The sequence below is a fragment of the Solea senegalensis genome, linkage group LG4 (assembly GCF_019176455.1).
Source record: "Solea senegalensis isolate Sse05_10M linkage group LG4, IFAPA_SoseM_1, whole genome shotgun sequence".
Taxonomy (NCBI): Eukaryota; Metazoa; Chordata; class Actinopteri; order Pleuronectiformes; family Soleidae; genus Solea; species Solea senegalensis.
Genome location: NC_058024.1, coordinates 15,945,483 through 15,969,911, shown reverse-complemented (window position 1 = coordinate 15,969,911; position 24,429 = coordinate 15,945,483). Strand labels below are relative to the sequence as shown.

The following is a 24,429-nucleotide window of genomic DNA, read 5'->3' as shown; positions in this document are numbered from 1 at the left end:
ATTTCAAACGTTAAATATAACAGAAAACAACAACAACAAAAAAACATTAAATATAAAAAAAAAAACACTCAGAAATTAAAAAACAAAACAAAACTTGACAACATAGCTTCACAGAACAGCAAACCCATAATTAACTTTAACTTAAGATTAATATTAATATTAAAAGTTCACACACAAAGGATGTTGCCAAATAGTGAGATTCACTGTGTCAAAACAGTGTCATTTATAAAGTGTTAACAAACTCAACAACTGCCAAAAAGGAAACACAGAGACTCACTTCAGTGTAACAGTGAAGAACTGAGAGATTTCACAGTCAATTTTATTTTCCCAAGGAGTTCAAGGTGATAAAAAACTTTGAAGTTTACAAGAGACAAGGGAAGCACTTCATGGCTCCAGCTGCTCTGACATGTGCTCTTCACTGAGACAGGTAAAAAACTGTGAAGAAAAACTACGGCTTTCTGTCTGTCACGGTAAGTGAATTTGCTTTAAGCTGTACATGAATTTAAAAAGAAACTCTCAGGAGACAAAATCAAGGAAGACTTTGGAATACTTTGGTTAAAACAGCACAGTGATTGATTTGTCAACATAGGCAAACTCATCTTAGAAAGGTTTGAATAAAAAAATGCATCTAGGATAGGGGCCTCAAACTCAAAATGACCTGGGGACCAGTGAACTTCTAGTCTGGTATATATATATATGTGTATATATATATATATATATATATATATATATATGTATGTATATTCATAAAAAGCAGATACCAGTGTTGTGTCCACGCCAATCTGATCGAATAACAACTTGATTTCACTGCAGATAGTTTTGTGTTGGTTTCCTGGAGGAGATTTTAAGGCTGACAGAGTTGCTGCACAGACTTCTCATCAGCTACAGGATCTGTAGACAAATACAGAGAGACACAAATATTGAGTTTATCACAGTTTCACATGACGGAGAGCGTCTTTTGTGCAAAGCACGAGATGCAGTGCGATTAGAGAACTCGTGTATCGTCTCTGCACACACACGTACCAGCCTCCCCGTCTTTAGCTTTGATCAAGACATGCATTCGCCATGGCACCACTTCGATAAGCTTGTGCAACATTTATTTCTGTCCACAGCTGCATAAAACTTTCACCCAACATCTTGTATATGTGATAAGATTCTAAGAGTGTTGATTCATTTCACACGACATACCAGTGACATACCATTTGACAACATTTGAGTGAGCAACAAGGTTACAATGAAAAAAACAACGACATTCATCTGATGATGTTAAGAAGACGCACTGCTGGTTATGAATATGACTTCATTATATCATTCATTCATTAACCTTGTTTTTGTTATCTGTTATTCTCTTGTATCTTTCCTTCCTGTCCTCTCTCTCTCTCTATGTCCTCATCTTGCCGGCTGCAGGATCCAGATCCAGTTCCAAGGCTATTATTATTATTATCATTATTAATAACAATAATAATAATAATAATAATAATAATGTTCATATCATACCATCACCATTATTATTATGCTATCATTAAAGTTGATATCAGTATAACTTTTCGATTTGAATTGATGGAGACAATTTAGGTGTGTGTATGGGAGACGATTGCATATCATACAACGCCACGTGAGAAAAGTTTGACTTGACTTCCTGACTCACATGGAATTACAACATATTACTATCACTGTGATGTAGATAGATATAATCCAAGTCTACGGCACCACTTGAGTCATTTACACTGACTTACTGTTGTCCACACGGATTTTCAGAACCATCAGGAGATGCAGAACATCATCTTCACCCTTGTCTTGGAACTCAATTCCCCTGTAACCATTTTGCCTCACACAGTAGCTGATGAACCTGCACATGAAAAGAAAAAGGAAATTAGATAGCATGCTGCTGTGGTGGTAAGCACTAGTGCCTCACAGCAAGAAGGCTGCTGGTTTGAATCCCAGTTAGACTGGGGCCTTTCTGTGTGGAATCTGCATGTTCTTCCTTTGTTTGTGTGGGTTTTCTCTGGGTATTCCACACCTTCATTCAAAAGACGTTCTGTTAAAAAGCTACTAAATTGCACTGTAGGATGCCCGTTGATTGACTGGTGACGCGTCCAGGTTGAACCCCGCCTCTAAACCAATGTCAATAGATTTGGTAAAATCCCACGTTTGACACAATAACGACATCGGTAGTTGTTGTTTTTTTTAGCGAATAACATAAGTGACATGCAGATGGGTGTTTAAGTTGACCACTGATGTCTATGTCTTTGGACTGAGAGGACGCTAGAGAACCGAGACAAAAAGCAACACAGACACGAGGAGAACTTTCAAACTCCTTGTGACCTACGTCTTCCAGGTAGGGTTCTTGCTGAGGATCACAGGGTTTCCCACAACAATCAGCAGAGACCTGGCTCTCGTCACAGCGACGTTGAACCTCTGCAGTGTAAATAAATGCACAATTATAAAGGACAAAGCAAGAAGAAATCTTAATATGCTAAGGTAGGAATGTGTGGCAGACCTTTTCATTTGACAAGAATCCAATGTTGAAATCTTTGTCCATCTTGACGTAGTTGTCGCTGCTGCGGACAGTGGAGATGATGATGATCTTCCTCTCTTGTCCCTGAAACTCCTCCACACAACCCACCTGATTTGGCAATGAGAATACATTTTTATATCACTACATTTTCTTAGATCATTTTCTGTGATTCACATGAACTAACAGTGCTTTTGTATTTAAAGAAAAGTTTTGTACCTTGATCTCTTTGACTTCGGTCCATTTCCTCAGTCCTGGTGCAGACTGTAAGGCTTTTTTGATTTTCTCAATCTATCAGAATAAAAACAGCCACATTCCCAATGATGAGTCAAAACACACATTTTCTCTCCACAGAAACAAACCAACGGCATTGAGAGACTCACTTGTTTTCTGAAAGGCGCGACGATGCCAATGTCTTTTGCATGAAGGTTGGGCAGACCGTTCTCTCCTTGTGTTTTCTTCAGTTTAATGAGGTAATCCACCACAACGTCGATCTCTGTCACGTTGAACCAAGATGGACTCCTGTGCTCCCTCTCCTCTTTCCCCATCACACCGTGGAAGATCAATGGGAAACCCTGTAGGTTTTCACAGACCTTATTTCAATTCTCCATAACAGTTATAACAGGATCATTATTTTAAGTTTAAGATTCATGTAAACAATCAGTCGGATGCACTGGATTTGGAATTTTTAAATCTATTGAACTGTTTGGATTTTATTCAAAATGTTACTCAGCCAACTCACTCCAAGGACCAAATCTTAGATCTTGTTTTAACTCATGATATGAAATTAATGTAAATGAATTTATAAGCCAGGCTACAATAGAAATTCTGGTGTTTGAACTTCTTTCTCTGCAGCATCTCGGTCTTGGCGCCAAAGATGAATTATTGAGACGATCTGATACAAACCAGGAACCACCAATGCTGCAAATGTCTAAATCAACTTAAATTCAGTCATAACTATGTACAGACAATGTATGTGGAACTGCTGAACATGTGCTTTTAACGATGCAATGCTACTGTATATTCTACTCAGATACTGATCAAATATCTGGGAATTTAAAAAACAAAGTGTCGTGGTCCATACCTCCTGTGGAAGGTGTCTCCACTTGCAGTAAGCCTGACATTCCTCCCTATCAGCAAACTCCTGTAGCTCGTTGTCATAAAAGAGCTCATTGGGGATTTTCAGAAAGGCACCATGAGACCTGAGTAAGAAGGAGAAGAACAATTTATTAACAACAAACATTAACAATGAAAATGGTATTACTTTTCACAAGCAACTTTCACCAAAAAGAAAGAAGAAGAAAAAAAGAAGACACACCTGTAGTTTCGTAACAGTTTGGTGACAAAGCGGCTGTCAAAGTGTCCAGAGTCTTGATTTTTCTCATATAACGTGTTGGTTTTCATCAGCCTCTCGAGCAGAGAAAGCCCTGAAGGTCGTTCAAATGATGTCATTGAATCATGTGATAAAGCTGTGTGACAAAAAGGCCACATAATGGAGTACTGTAAAATACATCAGGACAAAGACGTCTCACCGAGTCCATTATTCAAAGCAAGAGGAGAGTGAATGATCGGTCCCAGCTGCTTGTGATCTCCTGCCAGCACCAACTGACCCTTCCCTGGATCCAGCAGACCTGAGACACAATGTGAACATGTTACACAAGGAGTAATAATAGCAGTGTTTTTGCACAAAGTACAAACAGTATATTTGGTGAGCTATTTTTAATTTAGAGATAACGGTTCCAGTAATTCACCATCGATGAGACAAGGATGAAAATGGACACACATCTACAAACCCAAACTTCTATCCTGCACATTCATTGCATTTCTACGTTTGCCTTTATTCTTTTTAACTGATGAACTACACCAATCACAGCAGAGAGATGACAGCAGGAGGACATGCAGGTGTAATGCAGTGCTGTACATTGTGTCCACTTGCACAGTTTGTTTGTCCCACTCGAAGGAGGTTGTGTGTTGAAAAATGTTGATCTGTGATTCCCAAACCTCGAAATGATGATATTCTCAGATGTCTTGTTTTGTTTTGTTCTCAAAATATTGTTTTTTTCCTTTTTGTGATTTCTTTGTGAAATGGAGAAATGAAACCAGAAAATATTCACATTTAAGAAGCTGGAACAATCAGAAAGCTTGTTTTATTTACTTAAAAACATAAAAAAAATAATTGATGACAGTTAATCATTGCAGCCCTAAACTCTAGCATGTGTTGGAGGGGAGGTGAAAAGTTAGGGAAGAATACAAACATACAAACATCTAGTTTATTTTACATGGGAGTTTAATTCACTGTTAAGTCAATAAGAGTTGTGGAATGTATTATATATTTCAGAAATCATGTTTAATAGCTCACTTATTGGAGCTTAAGACGATGCCGATTGTCTCATGAAGGTTTCACAGACAATAGTACGAAGGCTCTTATACTAATAATATAGTAATATGCCAATAATTCAGCGTTTACCTGCGACAGCAATGACACACTCTGGCTCGACTGCCTGGCCTCCTTCATCCACAAACACATGGGTGAAATGGCCGACCGGGATGCCTCCCGACACAAGTCTGACATGTGACAACACAAAGCAGAGATTTTACACTCAGACCATCACTCATGATGTTATGTTATGAATGACGAAAGAAAGAAACCAGCTCTTACCTGCCAGCTGTGAGCATAGTGGTGACTATGACTTTGTGTTTCATCAGAACTTCTTTTTTAGGAAAAACAAAGCCATCCTTACTCTGATCCCAGTTACAATATGTCTGGAAGTGTTAAGCAAATCAGAATTGAGTGACATCAACAGAAAAACTGGACATAATATGTCACTTTGACCTGAACACCAAATGTAAGTAATGTAATAGTGAATCCTATAGATGTTCTTTATTTATTTTGTTTATAAAAACATGATGTCACAGTGATCTTGACCTTTGACCTTCAATCACCAAATTCTGCTCAGTTCATTTGTGAGTGTTTTTGGTTTATCTTTTACCAAATTTGAAGGTGTATGTGTAACAACACGGACCGTCACGCCATTCTTGATCTATATTGTTAAAAAGTAACATACAGACGACCTGGCTATTGCCAGACACACAGGTGTGATAAAAAACAAACAAAGGATGCAGTTTCTCACCAATAGTTGCCTCGGAACACTGCTTAGGTCTCTGTTTAAGGCGCATAGACGGTAAACATTGTGAGGACCCATGGGCGGAATCAGTCTCTGCCAGAGTTCATCACATGCAGCGTTTTGGGGTGTGCAGGCGAGGATGTGGACTGATGAGTCTGCCTTGCTGACCTGATGATGCAAGAATTCATGAACCACATTTGACACATAAAGACCCAACACATTGGAACATTGTTGACATCACTCCGGCCACCATGTAATAACATGTTTACGCTCATTTCAGGCAGTTGCAATGAGCGCCTGAACATTTGACATAGTAATATAAACTGGTTAAAATGACAAACTGCATGAATCATCTTCCGCCGCCGACTAAAAACACATTTCTTCCGACTCTACCTTGATTAAGACGACGACGACAAAAAAATAAAAAAATTATACATCGCACTTATGACTAGCACTTCATAGTTTGGCTTACTTGAAGCTCTTTCTTACTTCTAGCTCTTATTTGTACCCAAATGTTTAAATGCACTTATTGTAAGTCGCTTTGGATAAAAGCGTCTGCTAAATGACATGTAATGTAATGTAATGAATCAGGAGCGCAGATAGCTCATACTGTGAAATGCACATTTGCATCCAGCGGGAAGGTAAAGAGGAAAATGTGATCTCTGATTTGTTTTTGTAGAAGGTGGGAACTGAATTTCTTCAACTGTGTGAGCCCTTTAATGACATATGATTGGTTTGAGAAGGGCTTTGTAAATACATTCTGATATGATCATAAGGCAACTACTACATTAAACCTCAGCTCCCAATGGATAATTACCTATCCCTTCTGCTGTTACCTTATCTTAGTTTGTTAGACAGCGCCCCCTGGTGCTTATAATGATAAATATAAGATCAATTAATTTCTATAAAGTAATCCTTAAGTAAATACGTAACGGAAATGTAATGCATCTGGAAAAAGATCATTAAATACATTTAAAGAAGTGCAGAAAAAGCACAGTAATATCCCAAAGAAGACAATATTTGTTTACCTATATTTGTGTTAAGGGTGACAATAATTGATGATTGACCATATTTGTCATGTAATTTTTGTAATTGTTTTGACAATGTCATGTGATTATGTAGATAGAAATCCCCTGAAGCCAACAACATATTTGTAAGGACGCTATGATCACAATGATCAGTCACAGCGATAAAACACGCTGTATTTTATAAGACTATAGATTTTATAAAAACATGCGGCAGATTGGGTTTATGATTACTTTTTCTGTTTTAATTGCACAACAATGTCAATCGCCTTATTTAGTCTGGGGAAAAATTCCAAAACCTTTCAATTTTTCATTTTTGTACGATGAGACAACAAAAAAACTTCACCTTGAAAAAGCTACATCTAGAAAATGTTTGGCATTTTTGTAGCAAGGACTTTTTAATGCATTCTAAATGTGTTGCTTTTGGAGATGAATTCAGTGCAACAGATACTCATTTAATACCTGATGAATGGCTTCAACCAGAGTCATCGTTTTTCCAGTTCCAGGCGGCCCGAACACCAGATGAGGAGCTGGCTTAGATGATCCGGCTACAATGTGCTGGATCGCAGCACATTGCTCTGGGTTGTTTTCGAGCTGATGGTTAAACAAGCTGTAGAGAGTGAAATATTTATATGTAATACTCTAATCATATATTCAGAAAAGTGAGTTCATATTGTCATGTTAAAGAATATAAAGTGATAGTTAATGTGATAGTTGAGGATTTTTGCCAAATGAAGTCGTGTGTCAAATGGCCCCCTGTGCTGAGAAGCAGCCTGACACAAGCTCGGCAAATCATGGCAGCCAATGTTAAAATTCCTAAAGATGAGGTAATGATGTTGAGAAGAAGAAAGAAAGAGGAGCAGACTTCTGCTGCGAGGCTGCAGGTGCTGCGGATGAAGAGGAAGAGAGGGAGGGAGAGGGTAGAGAGCTGCTGCTGAACCACCAAAATGGTGAAAATGTTGCTTCTCTACGGAATGTTATTGGAGTGTTGACGTTAATATGCTGTACATACACGATGAAACGCACCATTAACCCTAACCCAGAACAGAGACAATGTCGGACATGAACAGTATGGCAATCTCTCCGATTTTGGCCAGCAAGCCCCAGGGCTAAAACTTATCACCAACGCATATCTTTAACGAAAACTGGAGGCAGAGCCTCTCGGGTAAAGATGCCTGGCACAAATCTATCTCAAAGGACGGACAATCTTGAACGGACTGCATTCCTCTGTCTTATCGTCTCTCAGCAGATTTATGAAACACGAAACTACAGAGGGACACAGGAGTGCTCTTTTTAACCCAAAGTGGGAGATTGTAAGTGTGTAAATTATGGCTGTTTCTATCTGGATAGAGGAATGTGTGAGTCGTTGTATTTTTGGTAGCCCAAGTACCTAGATACTAAACAACCTAGTTGATTTTCTCAAGTCTGCCACGACAGTAGGACAAACTTACAACGGGCCAGAAACCACAGGGAATACACAGACAGAACACAATAAGCAGGCAAGGATTATATGGCAGCCAGCAAAGGGAAAAGGGTGAGCATACACACTCGTTAGGGAGAGACAACGAGACACAGGTGAGACTAATTAGGGCGGGGCAGGTAATCACAAAGGCGACAGGGATTCTGTGAGGCGTCTCACTAATATCTGTATTTAGTTTCTGGGGGAAACATCTCACAGAGTTTTGGTAATCACTCAGACTTCCTCATAGGGTGATAGGATGTTTCACACTTGAAGCTTAAATAATAAATTCATCACTTTACTTTGTGAACCAGTCATGGGAATCCAATGGCAAAACAGCAGATTTAGCATTTTCACTTCCCCACGCCAAAGTTCAAAGAAAAAGAATCAGCTCACTAAAGGAGTTGTTGATGTTCAAATGTCTTGTTCTGTGGTGTTTGCAATCCAAATCCTGTGGTGTCAAGTGGCTAAAATCATATTTTTTTTTTCTTTCCTCTGTTTTCATGTTTTCACTGAGTTTGCACCCGCGTTGTTGTAGCAGCTGTGTAGTGACATCTATGAGTGTTTTCAATGTTGTACCTGAGTTTAGGTAAGGCGAGACGAGTGACTGCTGGACCAGATGGGAAGAGCACCTCTCCGAGCCCATGTTTTTGTGCCAAGTCCACCGCGCGATGCTGCAGCTTCAAGGTCAAACGGTGGAGAACGAACTCCACGTCAAACTTGATGTCGTCCCTGAATATCTGCAAAAACCTGAAAGGAGGATCACGGGATAAAAGAAAAGAAATATGGTGAGTTACGTCCATTTGTCTAGATTTCAGGTAGTCAAGTATGGTTGGGTCTGACGAACCTTTTTGAGAAGCCCAGCTTCAAAGTGTCAAGCTCTACTTTGTGAATATATCCAGTGTATGCAATGACTGGCTGCTCCGTGTCCTGAGATTTGGACACCCTCACACAGCTTCCTCGAAATACAGATGGACGCTTCTCTGCGACGCCAGGAACCTGTTGGGAGACAAAGGAGGTTTTTTTTTTTCCTTTCTGCTCTGCAACAGAGATCACTAAACCTACAGTAGATTAAAATAGGGTTTCAGTTCCAACCCTGCATCTCTCCTGCTCAGTGTCAATCATCAACAGTGCCAGTGCACAGTGTCATCCAATAAACGTTTATTTCAGTTAAGCAATTTTGTCTCTGATAAGTTGTTATTAAATTGTTGTATTTGATCAGATGGAGGACAAAAAAAAACCCAGAAAAAATCGGCACCACATGTCAGCCATGACAAGATAATTTCCCTTCATCAGTGTTTGTATCAGCACAAGAAAGAAGAGAGCCAGACGCTGAGTAAATAACGAATCAGATGTAATAACTATTAAATAATTTGAAAATACAAATAATATGTTGATTAGTGCTAATATTGTGGCACTGGTGAACAGCTCTGAGTAGTGTAAAAATCTCTTATTGATCATGGGGGCTAATTTGCATTTATAATATGTAAAAGAAAGTGGACACATGTCCCAGTCATTCGAGTAATTCATGTCTTCATGTCTTGCCAATGGTTAACATCAGGTCTGAGCAAGGTTTGTTTTTACAAACAAAAGAGCAATCATTTCAAATGTTCTTACATTGAGTGTAACCAGATCTCTGTTTCTTGGGTCAAGACTCATGGTTTGATCGTGGAGGTCATATTTTCCAATGTCCACCTCCATCTGTAACTCCTCCAGGTGAAGCAGCGGGTGAAACCTTTGACTGTAGTTCTGCATCTCGAGGGAAGACTGGAGGAGGCTCCTGGGCACACAATGCAGACACATACACAAGAGGGTCGGTGTAATTAACTACTTAACCCGACAAACATGGGGTTAACATGAATGTTTTACACAATTCTCTCACCTCACTGATTGAAGATTCCGTTTTGCAGTTGGAGAGAGATAACTGGAGTCCTCCAACCTTTGTTTAGCCAGTTCTTTCAGATAATGCGGACACCTGTAGGATCCTAATTTCATTTCCATTAAACAATACACACCAGAACTGCAGAGAAGAACAAAACACAAATACATTTCGTATTATTCATAACAGTAAATCTATGAGATTAAGACTTGTTTTCACAACTTACTATTCAGGAGGTACTCCCTCTTCTATCAAGGTCTTCTTGACTGGCTTGTGTTTGATCACCTCATGTGGTTTGTAAGGAACCACAGACCCCAGCTCCTTAGCCAGGCTGGTCCTGGCACCAACTGCAATCTCTCTCACAATGCAGAAGTGCGCAGACTGTGCAACACTGGGGCAGAACTCGAAGTAAATTGTGGTCGGGAAATATCCATAATCCTTAAGCTTGCACCAAACCTCAACTTCATAGCTCTCACCTGTTGTAATAAAGGCAGAGTACAGATAAAAAATGAGTACCTCCTTCGAGCAGGTGATGTTTTCAGTGACTACCCAAAAACTACTGAGCATGATCCAAGGAAGAACTACATGAGATTTTAGTGAATTTCCCAATCAATAATGCACAGTTCATAATTAAAACAATCCAACAAACATTATGTTAAGTGCTAACATCTATGAACAGGTACAATTCTGTGCAGATATGTGTATATAACAATCCCACCAGTATCCACCAGCAGGACTAGGTCATACTTAACACGTCCGCAAAAATCCACATGATATGAAGTTTAACATCATTGAGTCAAAAGGTTCAATGATGAAGACTGTTACACCATGGACACTTGCTTGAGGTTACGTGAGGAAGTCTATGGTGACCCAAATATGTACAACTCAGCACTCAAAGGAAAATGTAAGTATGAATGGTGCTGTGGCATGTGTATGTATGTGGACATGCATAGTAGCTGTCTGTGGACACACCACAGGGGAAATATGACCTGGACTTGCTTCATTCAGGAGCCAGAACTCCACACAGAAAGAGTCTTTTCCGCTTGTAAGGTTAGGCTGTGTGTTCGTCAGTAAATGCTCCACCCCTCAACAAAAAGGTTGATGAGGTTACAAGAGGGAAGGTGGGGAATCCTAATGTGTTTTATTTTATGTGTATAAATAAAGTTCAACCAGTATAAACAAAAGGATGACAAAAGCATACGTTTTCTTACCTGAACAGAGGAGCAGTGGAGCGGCCCTGGTCACACTCTTACCCTTCAGAGTAAAACAGCGAAGCTGATGCAGGACAGTGTATAAGGTGAAGTGGACAGAGTCTGCGCCCTTGTTCACGATGAGGAACTTGATGACGTACTCTCCTAGACCATCAACAGTGAGCCGAACCCTCCCAAACTTCTCCTCAGGGTCTGAGGTGATCTCAATGCCCCCCTTGTTAGCTTTCAGCGTTTTCCTGTGTGAACAGGGAGTGAAGCAGGCTCTTCCATTAACAACTAATGCCAACATGGTACAAAAATATTTATAGTTCAGTGTGTTCTTGAAACTTTTTTAAAGATAAAGTCTGAGTAAGTCATGAATGTAATCCCTTTTCACTTCTTTCGTTCCCATTATTTCGCCCCATTCAGACCTAGTGTCAGAGTTTGAGCATGTAAAGAAGAGAATCGTACCTGAGGACAGATTTATATTTACATGTGTAAGAGAATTTGGCCAAACTTATAAAAACCCACCCCCAAATGTGGGTTTGGAGGTGGGTTATTAAATTGTAATAACAGGTGTGAATGAGGTCATAGTGGAAATGATAGAAAAGTCCCTTCTTATACTGAAAATATCTGCTACAGGAAGAAGAGATACATTTTGGTCGAATACCTCTAAACTTAGTTTCAAGGGTTCATTCTCAGCGGCTCCACTGCAATATGAAGCTCAGAAAACCTAATTTACAGCCTTCTCTACTCAAGGCCAGTTTCGTCTCCAAACTGGCGCCTTTTGTGGAATACGCAGATAAGGTCATGACGCAAGAACTATAAAGCTATGTGATTTATCTCTGTTCCTCAGAGCCATCTGTGACTCTCTCTTTGCAAAGAAATAAACCACACGTCAACAAATCAACTTTGACACAACTTTATTTCCACATCAGACACCTTACGACAATTTTTACCACAACAAACAACAACAACACTACTGCTCCCTCGTTACACTCTGTTATCATAGAGCACATGTCCTTTAACTAACCAATCAGAAGCTAGAATGACTAAGACTGAGGAAGCACAAATGCGGATGTAGCAAATCATCTGTTTTTATCCATGGTGATATTTATATCACCATTTTATATACATATTTTTTTAATTATAAACTGACTTTTTACTCTCTTATTTATCATGTAAGATAGTGTTTCCCAAACGCTAATTTTCTATCTTGATATATCAGCTATTTATCCCATAATTAATAGTTTTGTGACGTTAGGTACTTAGTCACTTTAACAACTTCATAAACTTCAGACGGCATCTCTTTCATACATGCAGGCGGCGCGCTACACTACACCTATCCCTTGTCTTCTTGGCACGGGGTTAATTTACAACCTCTACTGTAACACTTGGTGAACAACACTGAGTGTATTATCAACCTTTACAGATTCCCTTATTGTAGCACACAAATCGACTGTCGATTGACACGTAAGATTGTCATTATTATTAGCTTGATTTTCTCCAACAGCTTTACACAGAAACCACTATGTAGTGGTTATACATTATTTAATATTTAGTATTACGACCCTGTTCAAAATGTCAATCAGATTTAAGCACAATAGAGTATTTTTGAGTCTATTACTAGGCCATTACTGTTTATTTATGTTTGATAAATGAATTCAAACTTAATTTACCCAGACCCATTTGTGTATCCTTATCCTGACCCCGTAGAATGACTGACCTAAGACATCAGCAAAAATGCACTATTGTTTTTGCTGGGCTTTAGAGGGACTACGTCTAGAAGTGGGGTATAATCTCAAGTCAGAAGATGCCAGTTTATAACAAGACTCATAAATTCATACCCCTGTTCATTACGACAGCTAATTTCAGCTGGGATCTGGCAAAAATGTAACCTTCTTGTTAAGGCACTAGCATGATGAAAAAAAAAACTCCCGCCTCTCTCATGGGACCAACCTCCTCCTTCTGCCATCTGGCAGATGATACTGTAACTGCCACAGAAGGTACAGCTTTTTCCTCTATGCGATACGTTTCAAACCCCTGTTTCCTGTAAATATGTGTTGTTTACACTTAATGTCGAGCTTGCATCAGTTTCCTGTTCTGATATCATCACACAAAGTCAGAACAAAATGCAACTCGTTTTTTATGTGGCTCTCATGTCACTAGAAAATCCACTTCACTTGACCCAATTCAAAACCCCTTGATAGAAATGAAAGAAATGAAAACAGGAAAGCAAAGCATAAAGCAATGTAAATTAATTAGTAGGGCTGCACAGTACTCACTTCTCAGTTTTTAACTTGTGAAGGACTTCTGCAGCCAGCTTCTTTTCAGAGGTCAGCACAGGGGCCATAAGGGTCGGGGAGTTAGAGGAGGCTGCAGGCATCATGGCTGTGCTCTGAGTGCTGGAGCTGTGTGACTGAGAGGCCCGGGGCCTCCTCCGCCACTGGTCATAGTTCACTTGGACCTAAAGCAGGGGGCAGAGATAACATGATGATCTAAATCTATTCAAATGTAAGTCTTATGGGGAAAATTATATTTATATTGCCAGTAAGCAATTTCCTGAGACAGTATTGGTCTCAATCTCTTCATTCTTCAATAGTGCAATGTAAATTTTGCAAATATGTTCCCATTTAGGGGAAAATAGATGTACATGAGTGGACACCAGTGTGGTTGACAGCTGGTTTTGTCTAAATAGGTGACATAGAATTTCCAGTAGCACAACACGGCACTGATTTAATTACAACCTGCTTTTTACCATTACGTGTCACTGATTCTTACAGGCTTGTGTGTTACCAAGTGAAGTTATTTGTGCCCAAAATGTGTTCAGACATTTTCTTTTTTTCCCCAGAAATGATAATAAATGTACTGATAAGCAGCTGTTGAATTAAGTACACACACACACACACACATATACACTACCTTAATGTCATTTAAGTAGATTCTCCCCTCGGTTTTATAGGCTTTCTTTGCCTTCAAAAGAGCAGAAATAACAGTGGAGAACTGGGGGCCTTCATTTCCTCTTCTGTGGACATGACAGACATGGTGGTGAAAGGGTGAAAACACTGAAAAAACACACACACTGAGCTGAGTCTTTACACACACACACACACAGCTCACCTGCACATGAATTCAAAGTCGTAGATTCTCTTCAGCTCTATCTCGTGAGTGATGGACCTTCTGTCCCCCAAAAAGTCAAAGAAGTCCCGTCCATATTCGAGCGCTTTGGACGACGGCATGGTCGAAACGAGAACTTAATTCCGTTACTTTTATGAAAGTTGAGACTTTATTTGTTGTGAAAACACAGCTGGGAGCAGCCCTGTGTGTGTGTGTGTGTGTGTGTGCGCGAGAGAGAAAGAGAGAGCGAGAGATATGTGTTGCGTGTGCGATGCTGTGGAAGTGGAGATGGGAGGACACGACTTCTTTTCCGTCACCGAACAAAAAATCGCTCTTTCATTGTTTCCGTTACCGCGTAAGTTTCACTTTTGAAATCGCACCATGCACCACCACACTATGATGACTACCAGGGCCGGCCCGAGGCATTAGTGAACTAAGCCACAAGTTGGCCCCCAATCAAGTGTTTGGTTTGTTTTTAAACATATTAAATAAAAAGTAACATGAATGGATGAATGAATCAATTAATTTTTCAATTTAAGTTCAGTAAACCACACTTAGTGTTTCACTTTGAATATGAAAGTTTAAAATAAATCTGTGATCTCAGTGCCATCTAAGGTTAAAACGTGTCTGGTTTGGTGTAAATAGTGACTATATTGATACAGGGGTCTACCAAGGGCCACACTTCTAGAGGGGAGCCCCAAAATATTGTTGGCATGTGAGCAAGGATGGATTACTGAATGAGCTGACTGGGCCCAAGCGGTCAAGGGTCCCTGAAGCCCAAGTCACCACCTTAATAAGTCAAAAAACAAAAGGCTATGAATCTGAACCCATTTATGTATTGCCCTTCTCCAGCTCTCAAAAATGCACCAGAATATAGGAAAACACATTTACCAGACCCCATCCTGTATCCACCCACTCTTGAACAAATAGGGCGGTCCTTATGCATCTGTGCCCAGGGGAAGAGTAGTTCATAATCTGTCTGTATTAATACAATTGATAACATTAAAGTGTGACGTGTCAATAATAGTCAAGCACAGGTGACTCAGCATAGTTGGAGGGGGGGCCCCAAACCAAATTCTGCTTAGGCCCCCCTAAATGCTGAGGGCCGACCCTTGGCTCTCTCTGTAGGGACTTTCCATGAACTCACCCCCAGGTGTCTGTGTCTAGGCTACGTCCCTGCTACCGTGACTAAGTGTTGTCTGCTCAGTGCTCAGTCCTCTTGTCAGGCTGCTGTGCTTGACTCTGTGTAGCTTTAACTGGGTAACATTTAGCTCCCTTTAAACATCAGCATACATAGTTAAAGGTAATAGACTAATTTTTGCCTTAAACTTGCTCTCTCTCTTGCTCTCACTACATTTATCTCTGTCCTGCCAGGAAACATCTCGACCATGAGGCACCAGAGTACAGCTACAGAAGGCAACTGGAGACTGATATGGAGAATGTGCATTCATTCATAGGGAAATAAGTAAATCATGGGCAGATAGAGAGGGTGCAGCTGTGCTGTTCAAGGACAGTCAGCTAACCGTTCACACAACACCAGGAAACTCCCTTAGTTTTGTACCAGACAGCGTCATGGAGAGACGAAGTCATAAATTGCAATAACCTGGCTCATAGTGAAAGCACAGTGTATACAGAGAAAATACAACACACTTAAATAACACAACAACAAATCATATAGGATAAAAGATTGCAAATGTTCTGAAACACGGGACGGATTAAAATCCTGTGGTTCTGTAAACGGATGTGCAAAATAAAGTGCCAGTGCTGATTGACACGTCCATATCGTACTGTTTTCTTGTTGAGTAGTGTGATAGATGTTAATACTTAATTGATGTGTAATGTTGGGCTGAAGGTAATAGATCACATTCATTAACAGAATGTGATACTGTCTGATCACAGAATCTCCAAATGTATTCAGTTTACTGTCACAGAAGAGCAAAAAAAACAACAACAATAATATACCTGTGTCACTAATTACAACACAAACGATCATTCCTTGAAAGGTAACATTTATTTCAAGAATATTGTACTTACAGTTTGTATAAAAAAATATTGCAAACGCTAAAGGCAGATGACAGGTGGGAGGACGTCAATACTCATGTCTCCCTATAGAAATAAAATAACTATAGAGGAAGGACACACTTCCAAGAAAAGACATCTTTGCTTTTCCATAAATGGAATGGCTACAACTTACGAATGCATAAGTCAAGTCTCTCTCCAGTTGGGTAACATATCAAGTTGTATCTCTTTCAAAAAAATAAGTATAACTATAGAGGTATCGGAAGCTCTGAGAGAATTGGGTTTTTCTAGGAAGTGTAGATTTGTTGCTACATGAAACTCAATAGAGCCTTGTGACATGTGAGAGTTTTAATGGCAGGACTTTCACAGTGTCACCAAAGGCAAATAATATTAATATACAGTATGTTTTCAAAGAGCAACATTGTTTAGTCACTCCTTGTCATTTTAAAGGCATCCATTTTTAGAACTCAGCAGAAGCAGTGACGTCTCCTTCAGAGGGACATACAGGACAATCTGTTACGGCACACAAGCATCAACCTCCCCCAAAATGTCATAACCCTGACCACGTCTGTCCTCGTCCTCTAAGCGTGCTGCATCTCTTTGCCAATCATGTAACTGAGGATCTTGTTCCAGTCGATCTTGGTGCGGGTGACTGGAAGCTGTCTGCGTAAGGCCTTGAAGGTGGTGTCTGACATGGTTTGGTAGTTCTCACTGATGGCCGTCTTGAAAAAAAAAGACAGAATAACATGTTAAAAAGCGACTTGTACAACAGTGTTGTACAAGTCAGTTCCGGGTAAATGCAGCAAATGGAATTATTCAAGAAAAAAACTGAACCTGTATGCTAAATGAGGATGGAAAGTAAGTTGAATTGTCTTTTAACTTAAATGTCAAATGTCCAGACCAGTGGTTTTCTATTATTTTCTGTCATGCCCCCCCATAGGACAGAATTTTTTTCTGTGCAGGCTCTGTGCGACTCAGTATCATTCTGGATCCTCTTATAAATAAAGCAGATATAATAAAGCAGAGTAAGGACAAGTTCAGGCTGCTTTTGTTTACTTTGTTCAAGTTGATGCTGAGATGGATGGATGGATGGACCATTTGAAAATACAATGTAATTGTTCGTTTTCAGTAAAAACTGAACCGACTTCCTTGAAACACAGTAAGAAGATGTGGGGTATGGATTAAAAATATTTTTCAGTTGTGAATTTGTCAAAGAAAGATGAACAGTGACCATTTTTAACAACCATACATATGTAGAATGATAATATCTATGCATGCGTCAAATTTTGCTGTGGATCTAAATAATGAACTATGTTTTAATGATCGGGATTAATGACATGTAAACACAATATATCATTTCCGGTTCACTTCAACACTGAAGGTGTTCCCGTGTTTCTTAGTGGCCACATACCTGGTAGTCATTCTCTGCATCCTCAATAATCTTCACCAGTTCCTTAGCAGTCTGGCTCTCACTCTGCAAAAACAAACACTCAAGGTTTAACTCAACACAAATTCACTAAGGGCAATGCTTAAACAATAATCTGCCTCTTCCTACATAAAGTAACTCTTCAAAGATTAAAATAGAAAATGTTTTGAAATACTTACAGACACAGTGAGTGGTTCCTGTACATCTTTATGGCTGACCAGTTGAACATTTCCATCCTCGTAATAATGTACCTGGGATACACAGAAATACACACTGCAGTGAGGACGGTGGAACAGAACTGCCTTCATGTGTACCATTAACACCACCTCTGTTGAGAATAAGGCACAGCAGTGGCTCTACTTTTAAGGAGACTGCAGAGAGTCAACCGGCTCCCCTTATACAGATGCTCTGGTGTAAGTGTGAACTCTCACGACACGCAGGAAGAGCACTGCAGAGAGGTATCAATTCAGTAGAGGACATCTCTATTTTTCCTTAACTGCAAAATTACATTTTCAATTTAAACACCAACAACACATTAACCGATTATCCCCTTCCAAAATAAAAGTGACAAAATACTTCAGTGGAATTTGCAGGGCATGACATGGGGATGAAAGGCAGGACCAACCTACAGAAATGAACAACCATTAAATCTCATGGTCACACCTATGGTCAATTAAAAGTGTCCAGTCAACCTAATCCCCAATGTGCATGTTATGAGACTGTGGGAGGAAGCTGGAGTATTTGGAGAAAACCCACGCACACAGAATACGAACTAAAAAGGACATCATTGTGTTGATTCAGCAAGGTTGCATGACATAAATCCACTGTAATACTTCAGCTGTTTCCAGAAAGACAGCTCAGGTTTATTATTAACTCAGACTCTCTCCATCTCTAGTGTTTTTTTTGTTTTTTTTTCTATTGAGACTCCTTTATTTTAGCACAGAAGTTAAGTGTTGAGGAAGATATGTTCTCTAAAATACTTCAGTGTTTAGTTATTGTTTGTTCCCCAAAACATCAGGCTCTTCTGCACAAGATGGCAGCGCTGTGAGGACATGTAGCGGTGAAGTCCCCAGTATATTCAGTATGTATGTTTGACTTACGTACATGTGCAAACCAGGTCACTGTTTGTGTAGTCAAATAGTATTTTTGCAGTTCACAACCTACCTGCATTTTCATGACTCCAACCACCTGCGCTGTAGATTGAGAGATGTTGAACTTCCATTCAGATCGGCAACGGCCATTCCTGAGAAAAAGTAAGTGCAGAGGAGTGCATTTGAAAAAAACAAAAACTATTGCACAATAATACAGTATAGCCTCCACGCAGCTGCAACACAATTGTCGGAATGGATTTAATTCAAAGATTTGTGATGAGATGATCCTACCAGAAATTTTTAGGCTCGAATTGATGACTCTCGACACAAGCGATGATGGTCTTCTGGCCATCGATTGTCTTCCCATAAACCTGCAGCAGATAAAACACGATGAGTGGGCGATGGCGTACGACGGTGAATGAGGCAGCTACAGTGCCGACTGGGTGACGATCTTACAGTGCAGACTCCATTAGAGTAGTGCTGCTTGACGTAGGCTGTCAAGGCAGAATCACAAGCGTCTCTCCATGACCTGAGAGCTGCCTCACCCTCGTGGGGCTGCACTTCACTGGCCTCTTTCCTTAGGTGGTCAAACTTGAAGGAGATCTTGTTGTGAGGGTCAAAGAAGCGGCCATGACCCAGGTCTCCATGCTCTGTAATCAGAACCTGCAGACAAAAACAGAGAGGGGGAAAACCTGCTGTTACTCTGGTCATCTATGTGAGCATTATGTCCACTAACAATGAATATACTGTAAAATAATGTGAAGTAATAAAACAATTGTGCTACACTTATTAAATTTGATCATTTAATATGTGAAACTAGAAAAATCAACATAATTCAACATTCACACTGGGACATAAGTCTTTTATTGGTGGGATTTCACCATTCATGCAATATGTCTTTATGCGCTGCGAGCTGTGCTAGTAGATGGAGAAAGGAATATAGTAATATAGTAAATAATAAACCGTTGTGTTCATTAAGGACAACAAATAAAATTAAAACATACTTTTCAAAAATAACTTACCTGATCCTCATAGCCATTAATTTTGGCATGTGTAAACTGATCTATGTTGTACTGGGCAAAGGCACTGCACCAAAAAGAGAATACAAATACAAGTTGTGTGCATGTGAACAATATCAACAATTTGCTCTTTTAAAAACGAAACATCAGAAACATTACTCACTGAGCGGCACCCTCTCTGAGAAGATTGTCATTGTTGAGTAACAGTCGCACATCTGTGAGTAAGAATTGACTTTATTTTATCTACTTATTATACAATTTATTATAACAGATACAGCAACAGTTGACATTGTATAAAAACAATAAAATACAAGGTAATAGTATGGTAAAAATATAATAGGGAGGTAATGTAATGGTAACACCATTTTATTTCCCATGCAATTCTCAGTTTGGTAATAACAATAGGTATAGTGTGTTAATTAAGTCTATTACAGTGTGAATGTTTAAAAATATTGCAAATCACACTCTCTATCAAAAAAAAGTCACAATGTGAAGCTGTTTCCACATCATTCAGCTCTTACACACACACTGAGGGAACCCTAAAGATGTCGATAAGAAAATGGGCTCACCATTAAAGACTTCGTTGAACTCTCCTGGAGGAGCATGCATCACAAAATTTGCTGCAATACGGACCTGAAAATACATTAAAGGTCTTATTATAAAACTTTACAACAACACAAGGTGACATCCCGATTAATCATACACACAATCTGCCACATGTCTTTGTAAAATCTATAGTCTAATAAAATACAGCCATTAGCCATAACATTAAAACTAATTATGTGTTTTAACGTTGTGACTGATCAGTGTATAGCTTCCTTACAAATATTTGCTCAACTCTATGTGTTGTTGGCTTCAGGCAATTTCTAGCTACATAATGTGTTTGACGAAAATAAAGGAAAATATGGAGTAGAACAATCCAGGAGGAAGAGGAATTCAGAAGGTAGTAATGCAGTATTTTTGGACGAGACCTGCCATTTAACAACACCACCAACAAACTGACATTATTAATTGTCTATAAAGAATATTTTACAACCAGATAGACAGAGAAAACAAGATGTTCCCTGCACTACAGTAATAATAGATTATTTATTTCAGCATAAGACAAGAACAAACCATTCTATCCTGAGTCCTAATTTCCATCTAACTGTGTGTACATTTATAGCCACAACATTTAAACTGATTTTAATGAAAACACCTGCAAATAGCCACTAGAGAGAGGTAGAGAGCAGTCTGCCAAAATTTGCAGGCTCATTGACTCTATTTTGGCACTCCTTACATGGCAGACAGGGGAATGTTGCCCAAGGGCTTTTCTTAGCTGCCACAGTATGCAAGTGTAAGCATGTGGTGTCAAAGCCGCAGAGAGAAGAAACTGTAGGTAGAAGTGCTGTCATGAGCTGGTTTACGGCAAGGTGTACACAGTCAGACGGCAAGTTGATGAGATGAAGCTAAGGGCCATTAAAGATGATGATTCTTCTTCTAATCTGCCTGATGGCACCTGTCAGTTGTATATTGAAAATGTGCCATCATGGCAATATCAACTTAAGCAAAATACAGTACATATTGTAAAAATATATATACATATTTATACATCACAAGGACTGCTTGAACTGTGACACGTCTAGACTGTTCTTCCTGATAGTTTTGTTTGGCCAAGAACAAACAAAGGTAGTCAACTGTACTCGCAATTGCAATGACAGACAGTATTCACTGTTTAGTAGATTTTAAATGTAGACTATAAAATCTAAACTATAAACTACTCTTATCTTATTGCAAACAATCTGAACTCTTGTTTTTAAGCCTCCAGAATCGCAGTTTAGCTGGTGCTATGTTGATGATTTGCAATCAGTAGTTAAGTGGTGTCACCTGCAACCAGGCTCCTAATTAATAATACCAGCTGTCAGTCACACTGCTGTCCACTTATATGAGCAGTATGTTCTATTGATCAACACCTGAAACTAAAGTTAAAGTGGAGGCTAATGTTCCCTTTTTGCAACCAGCAAACTCAGCGAATTCAGTATATTTTCACTTCTTCAGGAGGAACCCAGAAAATAAGGTAAATTTTTGACATGTATATATTATGTACAGTGTATGTTTCCAACACATTTCTATTATTATGGTTTTAATGTGCTAAAATGATTGATAAAAAAAAGACTAACTGTGTTGTTTCAAACTGCAATTTCAATTTAAAAGTGATAATTGTTCAGCCTTACGACTTAAGTCGTATCGTCAATGCAAATATCCAACAACATTAATGCATGTCTCATATTTTCCTAATATCGAGCAGCTCTACCATCAGTGTCACGCAGACAGGCATTATGGGTACTCCAGGCTGCAGCTGGCAGTGACCTACAAACTGGCTGACCAGCTGCAGGGGCAGAGGAGCTTTTTTTCAATGAGTAACCTAGTTTATCTTAACTGTGATCGTGAATGGACCATTCAGAACTAAGGAGAACTCCCACATTCACACTGTTGACCGGCCAATCAATCGGCAGCATGACATAATGTGATAATGACATTGCAGTAGGGGTGGAAATCACAGGGTACCTCGTGATACCATGCGATACATGGTCCACAATACCAATAATATCACGATTCTGTGATAATCAATGTATTGCAAGATGTATCATATAGCGATACATAATGATATCTGTCAAACTGATGAAAACTAAACGTCTGTGAAAAGTTAAAAGTGCAGGATTTCCCTATTTATTCACAACACAGAGAACAAAGTGCATAAAGTCTACGTATTAAACCTAGACGTAGCGTCTCTTAACGTAGCTATCTCTGCTGTAAACTCCCTCTTCTTCGGCCAGGTTTCCCTCATTCGTTTGAGCAGCGCCACCTTAAAAAGACATCAAGTAGCAACAACCGGTGAGTGAAACTAAATAAAATATAAAAATAAAAAAATAATTTTGACATTTGGAGTATTAATTATTGCATTGCAGGAGGAAGGAGGACAATATATCACCTAGTCGATTTTTTTATTGTATTGTCTGCCCTTCTGTCTGAGTTAATGCAGTGAGTTAATGCAGTGAGGCCGAGTGAGTCCAGCAGCTTTTAGGAATGCACAGAGTTATTTTACAACATGTAGCAGCATGATGGTGATGATGATGGTGCAGGCTCTGGTACACACTGCAGGAAAACTGCATTTGCTTTGAGAAAAGTTTCAATAATAATAAATAAAAAACAGCACGTTGATGGTGCTGCTGTCATCACGAAGTGTTTATTCGTGCAGCTGTGAGCACATGCAGCGTCAGAAACACAACTACACACACACTGGGTGTGGGTCGTGATCCTTACTGTAAATGCAGGAAGTAACTCGACTTCCTCCCACTTAGCATTAGCTTACTGTTTTCAAGTCAACACATTGTGGCAAAAGCTTCACATTCCAGAAGCTCCTTTAACTTACATCTAACTAACTAACATTACACATAGTAACTTACTGTTTGTCTGTGTGTGTTTGTGTGTGTGTGTAAAGCAACAACAGACATATGTTGACGTCTGTGCTGTCAAACACAACAGGTTCTCAGCTGAGAGCGGCCCGTCCCTGTGTCCACACAGCAAATATTCCACTTTCACAAACAACGACACGAGGATGAGAGAATAACGACGATGTAAATGTATAATATCATACCTTTTCCTCATCGCTGAGTTCCTCGAAATCTGCCATTTTGCCTCAATAACGCGATCACAAAGCGGCTGCTGAGGTTGCCAGGTTTGTGTGTGGCTCCTCCTCCCAGCACAGTGTAGCAGGGGCGCACACAAGGGTGGGCAATGTGAAATGGGAAAAAACATCTGACCAGGAAGTTAAAATATTTCAAACTAGAAATCAATAAATGCATATGTAACAGTTATTATATATTAGTATAATATAATTAAATATATATCAAGACTGATAACTATGGGTTAAAGGCAATTGTAGAAAGATTAACCTTCTGTTACCACTCCTGTTGATATCTAGAAAATTTAAAAAATATGGACTGGCAATCGGTCCCGGTTGTACCCCGCCTTTAACCCTAAATCAGCTGAGATGTGGAGGATAAAGCAGTAGAAAATAGATGGAGACCTTTGCACCCATATACTTTACATTTTGGTAGCCCTCAGGACTTCCGCGGAATGACCGTGCAGTCACAAACAGCATAAGCACTCACACATTGAATTTTGTTCCCGGCAATTTTGCAGCTATATAATCTAAATAAATCCATCATCAGGTTTAAGAAAGAAATATGCAACATAACCCAGGCCTGAATGCAACCATGCAAAGACAACACTTTTTTCAACAACACTGCAGGCTAACAGCCTCTGTCTATTCTTTAACACCTGATCAGCCTGTTCAACCAGAGAGGCAAGAGGAAACTGACCATGTGAGTGCAAAACCATGGCTAAATGACGAAATGTAAAAAAAAAAAACAATATACATTTTAACAATTCTGATCATTCCACATTTACCTTATTTATTCATTGGTCTTTGTGTTGGGTGACATGAAGGAAGTATTCAATTTCCAGCTGTTTTATTTTGTTTTTTATTTGTCTCTACTGTCCCAACATGACAGTGTCCCGA

The 24,429-nt window shown here is 39.4% G+C and overlaps 2 protein-coding genes across 2 annotated transcripts; both read right to left on the bottom strand.

The window, feature by feature from the left end:
• Positions 1–705: 705 nt before the first annotated feature.
• mov10a (Mov10 RISC complex RNA helicase a) lies at positions 706–14,640 on the bottom strand. Its single transcript, XM_044025139.1, has 22 exons — positions 14,314–14,640; positions 14,116–14,218; positions 13,479–13,660; positions 11,215–11,450; positions 10,230–10,479; positions 10,007–10,144; positions 9,742–9,904; positions 8,972–9,123; positions 8,704–8,874; positions 7,128–7,275; positions 5,647–5,808; positions 5,175–5,278; positions 4,983–5,080; positions 4,048–4,146; positions 3,834–3,942; positions 3,600–3,717; positions 2,899–3,090; positions 2,735–2,806; positions 2,501–2,626; positions 2,330–2,418; positions 1,737–1,849; positions 706–891 (listed from the first exon to the last, which is right to left on the bottom strand). Exons 1-22 carry the CDS (start codon positions 14,430–14,432, stop codon positions 845–847), a joined length of 2,991 nt encoding a protein of 996 aa, XP_043881074.1. The 5' UTR covers positions 14,433–14,640; the 3' UTR covers positions 706–844.
• A 1,662-nt stretch (positions 14,641–16,302) lies between these two features.
• LOC122768837 (F-actin-capping protein subunit alpha-1-like) lies at positions 16,303–23,601 on the bottom strand. The gene is made up of 10 exons (XM_044025117.1): positions 23,503–23,601; positions 20,435–20,498; positions 20,029–20,080; positions 19,869–19,932; positions 19,303–19,509; positions 19,138–19,217; positions 18,920–18,998; positions 17,935–18,006; positions 17,741–17,803; positions 16,303–17,051 (listed from the first exon to the last, which is right to left on the bottom strand). Exons 1-10 carry the CDS (start codon positions 23,536–23,538, stop codon positions 16,911–16,913), a joined length of 858 nt encoding a protein of 285 aa, XP_043881052.1. The 5' UTR covers positions 23,539–23,601; the 3' UTR covers positions 16,303–16,910.
• Positions 23,602–24,429: the final 828 nt, after the last annotated feature.

Coding starts and splice junctions, on each gene's coding strand:
- mov10a (XM_044025139.1), bottom strand. CDS start 14,432: ATGCCGTCGTCCAAAGCGCTCGAATATGGACGGGACTTCTTTGACTTT. Junction 3,091..3,599: donor GGAGACACCTTCCACAGGAG/GTATGGACCACG, acceptor GAAAACCTACAG/GGTTTCCCATTGATCTTCCA. Junction 2,807..2,898: donor TCGCGCCTTTCAGAAAACAA/GTGAGTCTCTCA, acceptor TTATTCTGATAG/ATTGAGAAAATCAAAAAAGC.
- LOC122768837 (XM_044025117.1), bottom strand. CDS start 23,538: ATGGCAGATTTCGAGGAACTCAGCGATGAGGAAAAG. Junction 19,510..19,868: donor TTAATGGCTATGAGGATCAG/GTAAGTTATTTT, acceptor TTTTGTCTGCAG/GTTCTGATTACAGAGCATGG. Junction 17,804..17,934: donor AGGAACCACTCACTGTGTCT/GTAAGTATTTCA, acceptor TTGTTTTTGCAG/AGTGAGAGCCAGACTGCTAA.